We start from the raw sequence: 18,364 nt of genomic DNA on the forward strand, positions 1-18,364 counted from the left end.
AAAAAAGCTACATCCCACGTGCAAAACTTTTGGAGATAAATTAATACTCATACAGGAAAAATGTTGTTTTAAATTAACAGTTGACAAGGAATATCCTCTGGTCTCTGCTCTAATACATACTAGATAAAAACTTGAGCCAAACAAAATATTTCAGAGCAGTTGCAAGGCGAACAAATTATCACATATGTTACACACATGTACCTCAAATTTAATGTACTAAAGTTCATTCTTTTCTGTAGCAATAATGAAATCAATATCATCATAGTGATTATTTTATAACAAATCTGTTTAAACATGATTATTGAAGAAAAAATGAATTTGAGTTGTATGCTTACAATAGAAAAACTAAAATTCCTTTATTTCTATTATTTGTCTTTACAATCACTATTGTCTTGAAAATCCTTGCAGAATTGTGCGTTAAATGAAACCCCTATGTCAGTACGCATACTATGTGGATTATTGCCATCAAATTTGTGGGGGTCCCAACACTATAGAAGGGCTTTAACTAGACCTAATACCCCTCAAAATAAAGCAGAAACCTACTCAAAATAATCCCAATGTTTCTCCCTCAACCCATTCACTACCTGAAGTGGCAGTTTGTCTCCAGCGGTCAGAGTGAAAGGAAGGAGAATTACACTATCCCTTGGAATGGTCTCAACCCAAACCTGCTTCCGGCCACGCTGTCCTGTGACAGCAACCATCATCTTCTTCCATTTTGTTGTCAATGTCCCTGTAAACCATTCTAGTACAAGGCCATCCTCTGTGACCTTGTCCACACGTCCTATCTGTGGCCAGTGTGTGCTATACGCCTCGATGTAGGTGGCCACCATATCTCCCTCCCGTATTTCTGTCCTCCTCTCCTTCCTCCCTTTGGGTCCAAGATGAACCTGAGCAAACAGACAAGCATAAACCAAGTATCCATACATGTATCTTTAAATAATCGGAAGGTAGTTACAACTTGTAGAAAAAAATCAACTGCGTGCAGTTGAGATAAAGGGTTTCCCGTATATGACACAATTGCCTCAGACTTGTCATGATTAAACATTCCCTGTATATTAATTTTAAAGGGACATGGTAACATTGTTTAGATGAATGAAAAATACTGCTAAGGTAGTGAATTCAATGCTTCCGTACAATCAAAGACAATCTGAGTTTTAGTGAAAACTGATCTGATTTATTGATAAATTCTGCCAACTACATTACTTTAATAAAACTAAAATCAAGGTTAATGCAAATTGTTATAAAGCAATGTATAGACTCTTTATACCATTTTAAACATTTGAGTCATGAACGATTTTGAAAGCAATGTTTTATGTCATATTTACAAGTAAAAACAATTTGAAAATTGACAGGGGGATTTTACATATCCCACTTTCAAAGAAAAGCATATGGTTGTGGTTTGTGGGTTTTTCAGGAATCTTTGCATGTTAGAGGGTTTGTACAGTAGTAGGAATATAACAAGTAACATTTCATATGAAAATTAAGCATTTTTTGTCATCAACCTTCAACAATGCTACCAGTTCCCTTCAACACTAACCTGCATTTAAAGATACCCAATTTAATTGAGATATCTCTTTCGGTTCTATCATATAATTGTTTCATGAACTTTGACCAATGATCTATTTAATTGAGATATCTCTTTCGATTCTATCATATAATTGTTTCATGAACTTTGACCAATGATCTATCTACCCCAAAACTTAATCATATCATCCTGTCATAGCCATGCATACCAAGTTTGTTTATGCTCTCCTAATCTGGTCTAAAGTTATTGCATTAACAAAAGGACAACACAAAGACATAACGTCTTCAACAGTGCCATATATAGAGGTTTTTGTTTTCATTTGTATTTACATTGGAGATCTGTAATTTCTTGAACTAAGATTAGTATTGTTCCTAATGCATTCCTTCTTGCATTTTTAGGGGTTCAGGGGCCCACAAATCAACATTTGAGGTTGTGAAAGTGGAATGTGTTTTAGGTTGCATAAGAAACAATGCAATATATGAAGTTGAGCACTTCTATAGTATAATAGTATTCTATAATTGAAAAATGAAACTTTAACAGTATTAAGCTAGGTGTTCATGTGATAATATCCTAGTTTATTTCTGCATGATAGAAAAATACCTGTCTGTATGGTTCCTCCTCTATGATGTCAGCATGCACTTCCTGCTGTGGAGCATTCACTGGTTGACTGACCGCTAGCAGCAAGTCGCAAATGGGCCACCTCACTGTTGCATCGTCTTCTGTAGATGAATAAAGAAGAGCATGTATTCAAGAAAATTAATAACATAAGTTTACTGTTCACTATATAGTGCATCAATAAATATCAGATATAAATCCCTAAAAAATTAATCAAATACATTAAGTAGTATACGAAATACACAAATAACTAGAAATATCGCAATCTGTGTTGTGGCGCACTGCGAATGTATCCCCCAACAGTGGCAGCGGTTTTTGTGTCATCCTTATGTTCGAAGGAGGGACAAAGATCCTCTCTTCCTTCCCTGAAATCTAAAACTTGCGACAAACATTGTGACAAACATCAGCATGAATCTTTTTACCTTCACATTCCTCTTCCTCTAAGGTTAGGAGCTCACAAAGTGACCTCCACGCCTCAATGTCCCCTGGCTGGAAATATGGTCGCAGCTTCTCTGCCCCCCTCTCGATTTGTTGAATGTCGATGTCTGTAAAAGACTTCTTCACCAGCCTGGGTTGTCCATCTGGAAGTGACGACAGAATGCGGGTCAGGCCTGTTGTGTCGCACCAATGTGGAGATGTGGACCAGTCTTTGGTTTGGAGTGTGGCTTTCCCGGCTTGATCTAGGGTGAACTTGAATATGTGTGGCTTGCTGTGATAGGCCATACTATGTTGGTGGGGCAGAAGCCAGTCGCGGACATCAAAGATGTGCAGAATTCGCTGGGCAGTTGTCATAGTGTGAGTGTTGAATGAGGCAGGGATGGCTTGTAGTAGTTTGGGAAATGTCGTGATGCTGTGCTTTTTAAGGTGGGTAGAGATTCGAGAAAAGAACTGATCCACATCTTCGTGTGTGTGTCCAACCATTAAGAAGCCAACCTTGATCTGCATTTCAGGAAGATAGATTAGATAGAAAAAAAACATTAAGATTAGATTTTTTTTATTATTGGTAATTATGTATTCAGTTTGTTCATAAAAGTTAAAAACTAGCATAAATGTTTGTTTCTATCCAAGAACAAGGAAAGATTTTAGTGTCGCTCATCGCAAAAAAAAACAACATGTTTACCGTTTTTACAACTGAAATGACTGAATGTTATACGTGAGGTCTTGAAGATGTACATAACTGAATAGCAGATTCCGCATCAGGTATGGAATGCAATTCAATTACTTATACTGTATTGTACTGTAGTATAAACTTGTAAAAAAAGAGTTAAGATATTAACAATGTTTATGGTCAAGTTCTAGAGGAATCTAATTTTAAACTAACAGGTATAAATTTAAAAAAGCAATTTTAAAAAGTTTGTATGTAATCCATTAACAGGTTTCCAGAATATCTTGATTAGGCTAATTTTTTATACACCTGGCTCTGCAAGATAAATACTTGTCCTAAGTTTGATAGTAATCCATCTGTCGGCTCTTATGATAATGCGTTCACAAGCTATTTATAAGCATGCATAATGAACCCCATGACCTTTGACCTCATGACGCTAAAATCAAATCAGTTTATTAGCTCTACAAGATACTTATACATGTCTTGAGTTTGAGTTTCAAGTACCCTATGGCTTTAAAAACAAAAGAGAAGGCAGCTAGCTTTTGGTTTCCTTATAATTTTAATGACATTATCAAAGTATTGCCATTATTGCCAAGATGTTCACCGGGTATAACTTGAAAAAGGAAATTGCAATTGGCCTATGTTTAAAGAATATGTAGTGATTATTTAAAGGGATTTGTTCACCTTTTTGAAGATATTGAGCTCCACTAAGAGAGAGAGAAAGGCAAAGACGTGTCGATTCTTGTTCTCCCTTGCTGTGTTGTCTAATTGGAGATACAAAGTTGGTGGAAGGGAGTCGGCGTAGCGGATGAGAATGCTGAGGATGATGTTGATGGTGAGGTTGCTGTCATGAGGGTATTCTTTGACGTCGATGTAAGTGTGTTGACCTCTGCCATGTACAATAGCGCCAGTGATGTGTGTGTTGAGTTGGTCCGTGTGGCTGAGGGCTTTGGGTGCTGGGTGTAGTTGCGGTATTGCTGTGCAGTGTTGATCCATCCCATCGATGATGATGCTCATATATTTGTCTGGGCTTGCCTTCGCTTTTTGAATGTGCTTGTAGTATTTCTGCCTCTCACTGCTGCTGAAACAATAAATTAGGGACAAGAATACCACTATTGAGAATATATTCAGTATTCAACAGTGAGTATTAAACACATTGTTGAGGATTCACAGTACAGTCAAACTTGCCAAACAATCTTCCCGAGGAAGCTGGCAAAAGTGGCCTTTATGGACACGTGGTCTTCCTAAAGAGATTCAGTAACATGCAAACTGCTCTACAAATATAAAGTTTTAGTGATTTTTTTTTTAAATGTGAGCTTTAAAACAGGTTTGACTGTACATGTATTCAGAATTAAAGGGAAATAATAACATAATTAGAGATCAGGGCCTGTATTCAAGTCAATAATTAAGTACAAAATTTAAGCTTAATTAGTATTTGGCTTAGATAAATACTTAGCCAATTTTGGTATTCAATTCAAACTTTTGGCTAAGTATGTTACCCTAAAGACAGCTCCCTACCAGACTTAAGCCAATTATTTGGAGGCCTTGATTGGCAGGCATGTTTTTCTTACACAGTATTATAACCTGCACACACTTATAGCATTTATTGCAACGCATTACTTTTGATTGACCGTGTGATGGCATAATGCTTATCAGTTAGTATTTTACCTAGATTTTGTCTTACATAAGTATAAGTCTTAAATGCGTTTTGAATAGGAGATAAGTAAATTACTTAGCTTAGCCATTTACTTAGTAAATTTCTAACTTATGCTAAGTATTGAATTGAATACCGGCTCTGGGTCATTCACTTAATTCCTAGATTTTCTTTCTAGTACACAAAAAGCATGAATGCCATAAAAAAACCATAGATCATAATCAGGAAAGTTATGACTGCTCATGCACAAAATTGTTTTGTGCAGTTTCAGGTTGAGGTCTTTTCAAGGGGTTTTTCCTTTTTTTAATTTTGTGATTATCTTACCTCTGTCAAATCTCTCACTCCTTTTTGAGATTTTACCGCAGTGGAACCTTGTTATAATAAGGTACATAGTATAACACGCTAATTTTGCTGGTCCCATGTCTTATATAGAAGTCTTGAATCTTGTGGTAATACAATAATATCAAATTTCTCCACCTTGAGTATACATTAGACTCGTTGTAGCAAATTGTTTCAAAGACCAATCAATTGAAAGTATGTTATATACTGTACCTTTGTTTCTCTACATGTTTTTGGTGTTGGGTTATGAGACTTCTCCTTAGCACTTTGTCATTGGTTTGGCCGAGCTTGACTTTTAATTCAGTGCATTCGTCACACTTTGAAAAGCGGTTCACCTGCAGAAAATGAATTTCAATTCACATAAAATATTTGTTGGATGTTGATATATCACTTAACATGCTAGTTTTCTTTAACAAAGGGTTCACTATTAAAAAAGTTCTTTCATCCAAACATTATTTTGAAATACATTATTCAAAAGTTTGATAATCTGTTTTTTTTAAACAGATGGAATACCATCTGATATAGAATATAGAATAGGCTTTACATAGTTCTAAAATAAAAATTGACAAAGAGTCAATAATTAATCCAAAGATTCACTGCACACTATTTGTCTTAGACTTTTAATACACTAGAACCATTTTTGGTATTTAAAAAAAAAAATTTTTTTTCAGAACATATTTCTATTTTAAAAACTTGCTAGAATGTTTGGGCTTCAAATTGCTTCATATAGGAAATAGAGATAATTCTTAAAAATCCTGCCTCTGAATTACATAATTTATAATAACATTTCAATCAATAATTTGTGGTCAATAAAATTAAAAAACAATACTTCTGTCTGAACATTCTGATAAGGATTTGTGGGAAGGGGGTTAAATTGTATCCCCATTCATGACCTACTCTCTTAAAGTCCTTCTTAAGTGTTGGGAGCATCTAAACATTTGGTTGAGGGAGTTCACTTAAATTGTATAATGACTTGTAAGTGAATGTAATTTAACACTCACTTTTGCAAGTATTTTTAAAACAAAATTGTTTGAAAACGATACACTGATGAAATATTATACAATTGAGGTTTTCTGTGTACAACACAAAACAAAAATTTTGCATTATTTCAAATATAGTCTTCATAAACATTTGTCTTGAAAATCCTTGACTAGTGAGTGTTAAATTACATTCTATTCCACATCATTATGCGATGTAGGTAAAATTAATTTGGTCATCACATTTTGGGGCTCCCAACACTTTAGAGAGGCTTTAAAGCAGTCTGAATAAGGTTAATCTATATTTATTGTGAATAGGAATTTCAAAATACGATACCTTTGGGATCGTTATGTGCTGCTCTTCACTCCTCCAGATTCTTTTGAAGTGTGACTCTGAGCACACCTCTGCATTGTCCTTGACCCTCTCGTACACCTCTCTCTTTGTGAAGGATGACGGGAGATTGAGTCTTTCCTGGTTAGGCATTCTGTCCCCATACCTCTGTGCTATTCGGTCTAATTGGGTCTTTGCGTTGAGAGTTCTCTGAGTCTTGTACCCTCTCCTTTTGAAATTGGCTGGTAGTGGGTAGAGCATTCCATCTTGTATCATGAAATCAGGGAAATCGAAAAGATAAGCATTACAAAAAATTGAGTAAAACCAATACAAAGTCTTATTTATCATGATCTTGACTTTTTTCTTTTAATTTAAAAAAATACTCTACTTTTGCTTTTAAAGAAAAGCTTTCTTTTGGGTATAAGTCAGGAATTTCTAAAGAGATTTTTAAAATTTGAATCAATAAAAAACTTGGCCTCAATTCATATTCTCTTTAATGAGTTCCTTATTTCATTTGTGTGTTTTTTGGTGAGAAACATAATACACAATAAATCCATGTTTTCTCTTTTTAAATAATTTTTCATTATGCCTTTTACAATAAATAGACAAATTCCATCAGTAAATTAACTGACCTTCCCAGAACTCAATTTCCCTTAAAAACTGATACATATTCTGCATTAATGGGACCCACAGTTTCATAATGTATTTTCATGCATACTTGCTTATGACCCACCTCTTTGGATATCGCAAAGATATACCAACTGTTGTTATTAAGCTTTTGAAAGGTATCAAGAGAACCTACAACTTGAAGTCATTTCTGAGGAACTAGGTAATGAAGATCGAGTGCCCACCATGTGCGATAGAACAAGCACAAAATCCACATGTATCATAGATGCTATGCTCATGAAGTTATTGTAATTTCTAGACATAAATAGGCTTGACATGCATTGGAACAAATGCCAAGTTGGCTTCCAATGTGCGAAGAAAACACTGATCGAGAACAAGAGATGGAACTGAAATCAATCTACATGAACATTTGTACGGTAGTAAAATTATGTGTGGACCAAAAAAAGATTTAAAATTTGTATGAAGGAATGAAAGAAAGGAATATAAATACTTTAAAAATCATAGGTTTCCGCAACATCTTGTTTTATGACTTCAAAGAATTACATTGTAAATGATGCTAAATTGTAGGTCAAAATAAGTACCCGGTATGAGGTACCAAAAATTAAAAAGGAAAAAATGCCATGGGATACTACTTTCGTTTTTTTATCACAATACCTGTAATTATTAACCTCACCTCTGAACCGTTTTTGCCAGTCGTAGAATCTTGATCTCACAATTCCAACCACCTGGTACCAGGCTGTAGCACACACCAGCTCCAGACCAATGTTGAATGAGAACTGAAAGCTCCCATCTTCAGCTTGAGAAGAATGAGTCCTGAAGTACTCCAGAAGCCATATCCGCTGATCACACAAAGATTTCTCCTTGAAGGCTGAGCGGGCTGCAGCTGCATCTGCTCGTGTCACTCTCGCCAGGCAATCGGAAGAGCAGCATCTTCCACTGAAAACGGACAATAACGTCTCTCCACCAGTTTTGACTGTAAAAAAAAGGTGCACAGAAAATTTCCGGCTTATAATAATATGGTTGCAGTATAGAATGAACTCTTAATTTCAAATGTACTTCGCAGTGAGAGCCACATACAACTCGATTTTATATGCAGATATGTAAATACATGTCTAGCATGAACAAAGAAATCCTTGTAACTTTAACATGCCCATGAAGCCCTAATGCTAAATGCTCCCATGAGCTTAACATCAGATGGCCTCAAGACTGTTAATATTTTCAATTTTACTTCTTTCATGTTTGGCATTGAGTGGTGTAAACACCTTTTCACATGTTTTTTTAATTCATATAGAAACAAATAAATTTCGCGGTCAAATAAATAGTGCAGAATTCAGAAAAATTAATGTACCATGAGTGTTTCACTTTACCAGTATTCATCGTTCACCTATATAGAAAGTATAAACAGGGAACTAATGGGGCAAATCTTAAGACAGTAACCATATGACCATGGTGTAAACTACTATTAAGTTCATTGTACTAGTATTACAGATGTTTAAGAAAAAGAACCTTATTGTGTTAATGTGTCATACATACACCAATGTATCAATCTATGACAGTCTCCACTTTGATCAATAATTGCATTGTAATTTAGCAGTGTCAACTTCTGATAAGTGAAGAATTGATGAGTTTAAAAAAGAAAAGGTAAAGGTCACGACCAAAGAAAGTGAGTTTACAAAGAGCCTCGGAAGTGTTAGCACAGCAGAGATGAAACCTAGTCACCAAGTTATCAAGTAGTATGTAAATGAGTAGAAATATTACTTCCCTAGTTTGCAAGTTTGGAGATCCAGGATGTGTGAGTATTGCATTAGAGGGAGAAAGTAAGAAGTCAGCAAAGGTAAGCTGACCCTGGACCCGAAATTTGTTGCAGTACTATCTTCAGGCAATTAATTGTTTGAAAGTTACAAAATCTGTCCAAAGTCATATTCTTCGCCAGCCTGCTAAGGGTGTATTCATACAATTGTTTTTAAGCAAGCTTAGTTTTGCCACGTAACACATATCTTATTTTAACTATGGCTGTGATTGCACAGAGTAGAATTTAACTTTTTTAAATACATTTTCTGCGAATTTGGGGCTCCAAACACTGTAGACGGGTTTTAATCCTAATATGGGAATGTATAAAAGAGGCAAAATCACAGTTAGAGGAATAGCTCTTCTAGGTGAACATGAAAATCAAATATCCAGGTCCATATTTTGTAAAGCTCTGCAAAACTATTAAATACAATATTCGTTATGAAGTTGCTTACTGCATGGGCATATACTAAACTTGCAGGAAAATTAAGTAAAGAAAGGATCAAACAAAAGGTAACATATTTGTATTGTCTTGTGAAGAAAAAAAAGATCGTTGAAAGTACCTCGTTTTCTCCGCTCTTGCTCAAAAGCACTATTCGCTTCACTTCCTGATGAGTCCAGAAGCAATGTTACCTCTCTTTTCCTTTTACCTGATGTGAAAATGGACACAAATGGAAGTTAGGAAAATAAATTACTAAATAGGGCAATTCTTATTATTCACATTAAACTAGAAAGATACTAGAAATAAATTGTGTGCAATGGAGAAATAAGCGCCAGCACGAAACACTGTTACCCCAGAATCTATTGATGATTCTGTATTACATGTATATACCTCACTTTAGAAATCCAGCCATCTGAATAGGACACTGCTAACAAAACGCATTTAGAAAGGTACGCTCAGAAAATAGTCTGTTTTCAGACTTTTGCATCACTTGGTTGTCAATTTAGTGCTGAATAAAGACTAGATCAGGTTTATTTTTTTTAATTTTCAAGAAGTGGATTACTGTTGTGTACAAATAATAATATACCATTCACATTTAACTGATGTTAACTGTTAACAGATCAGTCACTCACTCAATAGTGTCTGTCAGTTTTAAAAGTCTAGCAATTTAACAGTTTTCCTTGTATAATTTAATACTATGTCTCTGAGACCATTGACATTTCGCATACAGGAAACATGTGACATTTCAGAATCTAAGCGAAAACTGCCTTTATAAAAAATCCAGAGACATAAGTATTGTGCTTTATTATCATTGATAATGACACATTGTAGGCCCTACCTGATTTACGGAATGGTTGAGCGTCCTCAAGGTCATCGGCATCACTCTCAAGCTCTGTGATATCATTTCTAGTGGACTGTAAATCTATAAATATTCAATGGGTATAAGCAAAAATATGTATTTGACTTTGCATGATATATCATTTCTATAATAATATTGTACAATCAGAGAAAAGTTCTATTTTGTCAACATCAAGTTTACTCCCAAATATCATATATTTGTTATCAATTGAAAGAAAGATAACAGCTGCATTCAATTTGAGCTGAGCAGGATCTGTCAATCATGAGATATATATAGTCAAGATAAATTTCAAAAAAATTAGATTTTCGCCAGAGTCTGCCAGTGCTTTGTATTAAAAGTACAAGACAAGTTGAATTTTTTCTGAGTTTCTCTTTCCAGAGACATAAGTATTGTGCTATTATCATCAATAATGACACATTGTAGGCCATACCTGATTTACAGAATGGTTGAGCATCCTCAAGGTCATCGGCATCACTCTCAAGTTCTGTGAAATTTGCAGTGGACTGTAAACCTTTAAATGAAAGAAACATAATGCCGCATTAGATTTGAGCTGAGCAGGAATTAACTGTCAATTATGACATATAGTCAGTCAGATCGCAGAAAAATTATTTTTCTGCCTCTGCCAGAGCTTCGTATTACAAGTTTAAGACAATATCAGATTTGTTCTGAGTTTCTCTTCCCAGTGTGAACCTAAAAATATTTTAAATTCAAGAGGTATGTGTGATCGATTTATTCAACTAAATAACTTGAAAAATAAGCATGCTTTCGTAATTTAATATTACTGTTCATCAGAATCTATTTGGAGGTGTAACAAAATGCATTTTAATGGTTTGCAAATGGTAGTAATAGTACATGAGCTGAAATTTCACATGCATGCTTTGCGTATTGATAAAGCACATGCATATACAGTTGTATCTATTATAATAAGCAGTTACATGAAGCACTGCAAATACTGATATTACATGTACATCCAATCTTAAAGCCCCTCTAAAGTGTTGGGAGCCCCAAGAATTTGATGCAGCATTTTCAAAAAAAAATGTGTTTGAAGTCGAATATTGATGATAGAATACAAAATATAGGTTTTCTGCGTACAACAGAAAACCTGAATCTTTACAGAAGTGTGTAATAAATGACACCCTGTTTCACATTATCATACAATTCAAGTAAAGTTCTCCCATCAAATTGTTGACGAATTCCGGGCTCCCAACACTTTAAAGGGGCTTTACCTTTAGATACTCTAATCAAAGATATATTAACAATTCAAATTCTTATATCAGACTCTTTCATTTCTCATTTTCAAAATTACTAGAAAGTGTTTTCATATTTCTATAACCGTACTGCTATTTTAAAATAACCAAATTTACTTTTTGCACAATATGTCCAATTCTTCAATGTCATTTAATGTTATTTATGCAACACAATCAAAATGGGGGGGGGGGTACTTTGTGCATTCACACTCGTTTGTAGAGCCATTCATGGAATAACACATACCCGAGTTACTGGCAGAGAAAGGCTGGGCATCCTCTTCAGCATCACTATCAAGCTCTGTGACAGTATTTCCAGGGGTCTGTAAACCTGTAAAATTAAATTCAAATTATCAAATACAGTATGCTATGATATACATTTATACATTCATATCTGGTCATATAGCATTTTTATTATTAATTAGCAATATGGATTCTACTTGTAACCATGGTAGAGTGTCCCTTTTGCAGGTAATTTGGTTTTGCAGGTTTTGCAGGTAACAAATCCAGTAGAATTTGGCAGGAATGATTCATGAGACTGTCCCATAACTGTCCCATCTGTGAAATTTATAAGTTGGCAGTGAAGCCAGTGACCTAGTCTCCTTACTTTGTTGACTCAACTTTTAGACACTTTGGAGCTAGTGACTGACTGACTTCTGTCTTCTATGTTAATAATAGCTTAAATAAAATGATCTGTGAAGGGTATCATTTGTAGTTTGTACACAACAGTGACCTGCTTTAGAACAAAATTAAACTAATTTTGTCTTTACTCAGCACATAATGTAAGACTATGCAGTACAAGGGTCTGAAACATCAGACTGAATTATTGGCGTACTTTTCTACCCTGTGAAGAATTTAACTTAATTTAACATAAAGCTAATTTTCCAGTGCTAAACTTTTAAGAGGAGTTTTTAGTTAATACATGTATTATTACTTGTTTATCATTGAATTTACAAAACTTTGTATTTTGAGCCTGCAAGAGGGACACATCACCTTTTAAAGGCTCTGGTGGCTGTACTTGCAAGCCAAAGATATGAAATTGTAATAAAATGCCTAAAAATGACATATCCCCATTATATAATTCCTTTCAAAATATATGAACTTCTCAACACAGCTCTGAAACAATGTTTACAAAGTAATATTCTGTAGAGTATTTTCAGCGCCTTCATGATAGATAACATGTTCGTAAAAAAAAAAAAAAAATCAAATTCCCTTGTATTATTTCTAAAATCTAAAAATAAATATTAAAAAAGAAATGAATAAAGAACTGTAAATAGGGCTGTTACAGCATCAACATACATGTACAGTAGATCAATCAATTAATATTAAAAATGTCAAAATTGGAGTACCGGTAAAGACATTGTAATTATCTGCTTTAAAGAGATCAAGTAACACTCATTTGCACTGCCCCTTCAGTCAAAATTTGATTGAAAGAAAAAGAAGAGAAACATATTTTAGTTTTCATTGCTACACGTTTTGTCTGTTTACGGTAGTTCAAATTTAGAAGAGATCGAGGAATATTTGAAAATAAGGGCTATTTCCTTCAATAAAACTAATATGAAAAAAATATTTGTCTCTGAAAGTATATACATGTACATGTAAATCTTCATTTGTTTACAAGGGGTGAGGGGCTATATTATACGACACAACTTTTTCAGTATAAAGAAAATAAATGAAATCTATTTTTTTTCCCTTCAAACATCGATTCGTTTCCTCTAAAAAAATGTACAAGGTTACTCTAATGCCAAACAAGTAAATACCCTTGAAATGTCATCGATATTGGGTAGAATTTATATGTGAACCAGTAACACTGTTCATAATTGAAAAAATTGTTCGCTATATTAAAGTATTCATGCATGTACATTATTTGATGTCAGTGTGTGCGCTACAGTTAATCCTGAATCATCTCTAGATCAACATTTCCAGCTCCAAATACCACTAACCAGATCTCCCTTCCTTACTTTGGTACTGGGCTAGAGGCATTCATAGTTGAATTATAGCAATTTTTTTCAGGAATGAGTTAAAATATGGCTACAAGTGTAATTATACAGATGTAGTTCCTTGTTTCTTTTTTTCCAGTCCAAATACAATGTTACCATTTCACTTTAAATTTCATACTTTATCCTTAAAATGAATTGATCTGATAATTAAAGCAAAAAGAACTGACTGCGCAACCACAATTTGTAAAACAGGTAGACAGTAAAGTTCTCTAGAGGAATCATAATGTGTGTCTTTACTGTACCTGTGGTCCATGTACTTGGAAGATTATCCTCAGCATCACTCTCAAGCTCTGTGAAACTGATATCATTCACAGTAGCCATGCCTCATGAGAAACCCTGAATATAAAACAACAATAAAACTGTCATACTATTTTTTTTCTTCACATGCAATTCAAATGTAACAAAAAAATTGTCAAACATGTTCCAATCAAAGCTGAACCTGACAAATGATGCAACTCTAGCAAAAAAGAGAAATCATGAAGTGCATTGATCATTTTTACAAGTTACCAACGTTTTGTACAATTTATAGCAACAAAATGTAACATACATGTACTGTATAGTATTTTTTTACTTCACCTAACTTTACCCTATTGAATGATGTTTTCTTTTCTACCCCTCATTGGAAGCTACATCATACATGCAGGAATACTTACTTTTTTGAATTTTTTTTGAAAAAGTCTGTAAAACTATAGAACAATGGAAATGACTACGCAAATTGCCAATTCGGTTATCAGTTTGTGACGTCATGTCCTCACTATTTATCAATTGCTTTGTATAGTTTAATCCCATTAATTTCTCTTTTTATCCCCCAAAACTTGATTTCCCCATGCCTTTACCCAGGTTATATGATCAATATCATATTGCGTGCATGACATTGCACAAAATCTTTTATCAACTTTGAAGAATTTATACTATTTTCTGAATATTGTATATTCATAATTATCGATTTCTATCTAAATAGTTTATCAAAAGCGACATTTTTCATGATTTAACTGAAAAAAATTTCTCTATAATTAGTGCATCCACACAAAAACATATTATTGTCAATCTAACTTGGATGCTGGTGTGAATAAATAAGATTCTTAAGGGAAAAAATAGGAAATTTATAGTATCAATATAAAGAAAACATTTAGTGGATAGTGCGGACATAACGTCACAGACTAATAAGTGAATTTCCAATTTGTCTTGTGATTTTCATTATTCCATAGTTTTACAGACTTTTAAAAAAATTCATAACTTTCTTATTAGATATCCGATTTTGCTCAAACTTTTTTTTGATTGGTTTGTCTGATGTTTTTTGCCTTTATCAAAAGCAAGTTATTTCTGGAGTGGACTTGGCCTTAAATAGTATGGTAGACTGTATTCATATTATCCATAGGTCTAGTATAGACTTTAACAGTTACAGTGTACATGAGAATCATATGCCCATGTTATGTTAACTAGTGGTACGTGCACTGCTTTTTATTTATTGGTTATGTTATCTACTTGAACTCTAACTTCTCTAAGTTAATACACAAAATATAGGCCATATTTGTGTATTTTGCTTGTTTCTGGGGAATTTGTAAATTAAGTCATAAACTAAGTAAGGAATCGACCTGGTTTAATTATGATTCTTATCTTAAGTTAAGGCAATTAAATCGTCTACAACAACCTCAGAGTCAGAGACAATATAGATTAGGAATAGGAGCGTTTTCCTTGGCTTTTCTTTTGCAACAATAATTCAATAGGCCTATATAGTACTGATCATTATTGCAGTTGGAAAAGTGACATAATCTTGAGGCGTTGAGCCTTCAGCTCAGGTTAAAGAAGAAAAAAATAGGCTAAAATTGGATCTACATGTAGGTTTATACCGTGTGAGTCAAAAAAAAGTTTATACACCTAGAAAATTGCTAATTGTTTAAAAAATCATCTATGAACAGCAGGCCCTAAATAGTTACCATATACATCTTATGAATAGTCAATATTTGCACTCTCGCAAACATGCAATGCCTCCTGTCATCCAAGCGTGAACACATACCACACACAAATGAAACTAAATGATTTGGGATAAAACAATCTTTCATAAGATGTAGGCTAGTATAATAATTTACCGTTCATAGATGATATTTAAATGATTAGCAAATTTCTAGGTGTAAACTTTTTTTGACTTACACTGTAGTCTTCAGTTTAGACTTAAGGTACTACATGTATGTCCCATTTGCAGGCAAAAATAATGAAAAGGCATTTGAAAGATAATTCTAATTTAGAACTTCCCTTAAAAAAGAGCCTGGGGGGCTTGAAAATGTCTTCAAGTGGAAAAATAACGACTATTAGTTGTCGAGGAAGAAGACACTTTAAAAAAAATTTTTTTAAGGTCCCCCCAAAAATCGCAATGACTCAGCCAGCCACTGAATAAGCAGGGGGGGGGGGGGGGGTAATGCCATGTAACAAAACATACATCACATGTTTAGCGTCCCCGCCCGCTTCCTTTTTGGGGGCCGCCTCCTATTTTTTTTTTCTTAAAGAAAAAAAACATGAAAAACACTGCTAAAATAGGAGGCCGCCATCTTGAAAAATAGCCCAAATGTCAGGGAAAAAGTACCGAGCGGCAATTTTGAATGAAAAAAAGAAATTAAAAAAAGGGGCTCCTCCTTCCTATTTTTCAACAAAAAAAAGGACGCTAAACATGTTTTTGTTTTTTATTTGGCCTAAGAGGACATTTTTTTTTTTTTCTGGAAATTTGAAAATTTGACATTTTGCTCCCTTGGGGGGGTTTGAGGTCAGCCAATTATTGGCATAATTTTGTTTTTGTTTTGTTTTATTAAAAAAAAAAAAAAAAAATAATCTCAAAGGGGAGGGGGGGGGGGGGGGTTCGCTCCAAAATACACAGAACTCCACCCCCCCCCCCTCCCCGTGCCTGAATCAGCCCATCAAAAGGCTATCCAAATGGTCTCCGATAAGGCCATTAAAAAAAATATAGATCTAGACTCTAGAATCAAAGTCTAGTCTAGATCTAGATCTAGTGGTCTAGCTGTCTAGATCTACATGTTTAGAGATTTTTTATTTTTTTTAATTTTTTTTTAAAGAAAAAAAAACATGGAAAACACTGCTAAAATGGATCTATTTCTGATTTTAAAAAAATGAATTTAAAAAAAATGTCAGCGGCCATCTTGAAAAAAAGCCGGACTGTCAGGGAAATAAATGTACCGGGCGGCCATTTTGAGCGGCCATTTTGAAGAAAAAAAAAAAAAAAAAAGGGCCTCCTCCTTCCTATTTTTCAAAAAACAGGACGCTAAATATGTTTTTTTTTTTTTAAATTTGGCCTAGATCTAGACCTAGACCTAGGTCTACGTCTAATAGAACTAGTGGCAAACAGCCCCATAAAGGATTAGGGATACCATGGCAGAAATCTTCATGGCGAAAGCGCACACATTGTAACGTACCTAGACCTATATTTAATAAGCACCCTCTCCAAACCAGTCCTGGACCATTTTTCAGGCCTAGATCTATAGCTAGGTCGAGATCTATAACAAATTTAGACAGAAAATAAAGATTGTCTACGTACCTGGCCTAGAATCTCTAGGTAGAGTCTATACATAGAATCTGCACCACTCTGATCTAGCTAGTAGTAGTAGGATTGACTGAAGCTGAAGATGGTTGAAAGTGAAACAGCCGAGTTGCCTGCTGAGCCGAGCACATGTGGAAGACTCCTCTCTAGATTAATACTAGAATTTTGTAGCAATGTAGACCCTAGATCTATCTCAATCTCAATTTTTTAGCTAGATCGAATTACGAAGAGACCAACAGTAGCAAGTAACCTCAGAAATAACAACAAAGTCAACAGTAGGCTCTAACAACTTTTTTCGAACTGTCAAAGTGTCATGCTGTAGCAAACAACAACACCAAGCTAGCGGCTTTTGTTTTCAAAACATGCGCTGTATTGTGTACACGCTTGAGCGATTACAATCTATTCAACTTCAAGATCTACCTGACTCGACTTTACACGACTTTACGACTTTGGATGTTCATCTTGATTGATTCATTGTTCTCAATCTCAACTCACGACCGAAAGCACGATCGAGTCATTGTTGGTGTTGTTGTTTTAGGTCATGGGCGTTTGTCATTCAGAAGTGAATCGTTCTTTCGTTCGTGTCTCCTTAGATCAAGATAGTTATGTAAAGTTCCTTAATTAGAAGTAAATTAAATTAAAATTAAGTGATGTAGACAAATGCTCATGTACCCTTTATACAGCTTGTTTTATGTATAGTTATATTACCAAAGAAGAAAAAAAAAACCCGTGTGTCTGACTGAAGTCTAGCAAGTAAACGGGTTTTCTTGCATAATTTGAATATTAGGACACTGCTAATGTTAAAAATTCACAGATACTAGATAGTAGTCATAGGTCTACATGACATATTCATAATTCCTGCAAAGTTCTACAGAATTTGAAGTTGGCTGCAAAAGGGACATAGTCTACAAAGTTTTGAGAAATTTTGAAAATTGGGTGGATATAGTGATTCTTTACAAGTTTGATATATTTGGATGCCCCTGTGGATGTATTATATAAGCACTATAAAATTTAGCCCCTAAAACTTTTCTGTTTTCGAGAAAAATTGAATATAAAATTTTACCGGTGCTCCCGGTAAATTTTGATAAATTTCAAATAGTGCCTACGGCCGTACAATGGTAGCTGCAACCATGAAAATCTCAGAATATGTAGTTGTGATATATAATTTCCAAACCGGAATAGCTAATCGGTCGATTTTAGTCAAGAAACATTGTTTTATAGCTTAATTAATAATTGACCTTGAGAGGGAGCTATACAACATTTCATAACTTTAGACTCGATTTCAATCGCGACAACGATCACTGAATATTG

At 34.4% G+C, this 18,364-nt stretch overlaps 1 protein-coding gene across 2 annotated transcripts; it reads right to left on the minus strand.

Moving 5' to 3' along the window:
* Positions 1–183: 183 nt before the first annotated feature.
* Positions 184–17,413, minus strand: LOC582122. 2 transcript variants are annotated; one of them, XM_011684910.2, is made up of 13 exons: positions 17,051–17,413; positions 13,749–13,842; positions 11,754–11,837; positions 10,693–10,773; positions 10,242–10,325; positions 9,525–9,611; positions 7,847–8,146; positions 6,553–6,812; positions 5,452–5,573; positions 3,930–4,326; positions 2,563–3,079; positions 2,126–2,244; positions 184–887 (listed from the first exon to the last, which is right to left on the minus strand). In XM_011684910.2, the coding sequence occupies exons 2-13, from the start codon at positions 13,825–13,827 to the stop codon at positions 540–542; spliced, it is 2,478 nt and encodes an 825-aa protein (XP_011683212.1). In that variant the 5' UTR covers positions 13,828–13,842; positions 17,051–17,413; the 3' UTR covers positions 184–539. The 2 variants fall into 2 exon arrangements, with proteins under 2 accessions (XP_011683212.1, XP_011683217.1); XM_011684915.2 differs by having other exon boundaries at positions 3,930–4,323; positions 17,051–17,411.
* Between the last annotated feature and the right edge of the window lie 951 nt (positions 17,414–18,364).

Source organism: Strongylocentrotus purpuratus, unplaced genomic scaffold, assembly GCF_000002235.5.
Source record: "Strongylocentrotus purpuratus isolate Spur 01 unplaced genomic scaffold, Spur_5.0 spur5_scaffold_10, whole genome shotgun sequence".
Lineage (NCBI taxonomy): Eukaryota > Metazoa > Echinodermata > Echinoidea > Camarodonta > Strongylocentrotidae > Strongylocentrotus > Strongylocentrotus purpuratus.

Excerpts from the sequence above, each read along its gene's own strand:
- LOC582122 (XM_011684910.2), bottom strand. The coding sequence starts at position 13,827 with ATGGCTACTGTGAATGATATCAGTTTCACAGAGCTTGAGAGTGATGCT. Across the intron at positions 10,774-11,753 it reads TTTCTCTGCCAGTAACTCGG|GTTTACAGTCCACTGCAAAT; the intron begins GTATGTGTTATT and ends TTTCATTTAAAG. Across the intron at positions 10,326-10,692 it reads TCAACCATTCTGTAAATCAG|ATTTACAGTCCACTAGAAAT; the intron begins GTATGGCCTACA and ends GAATATTTATAG.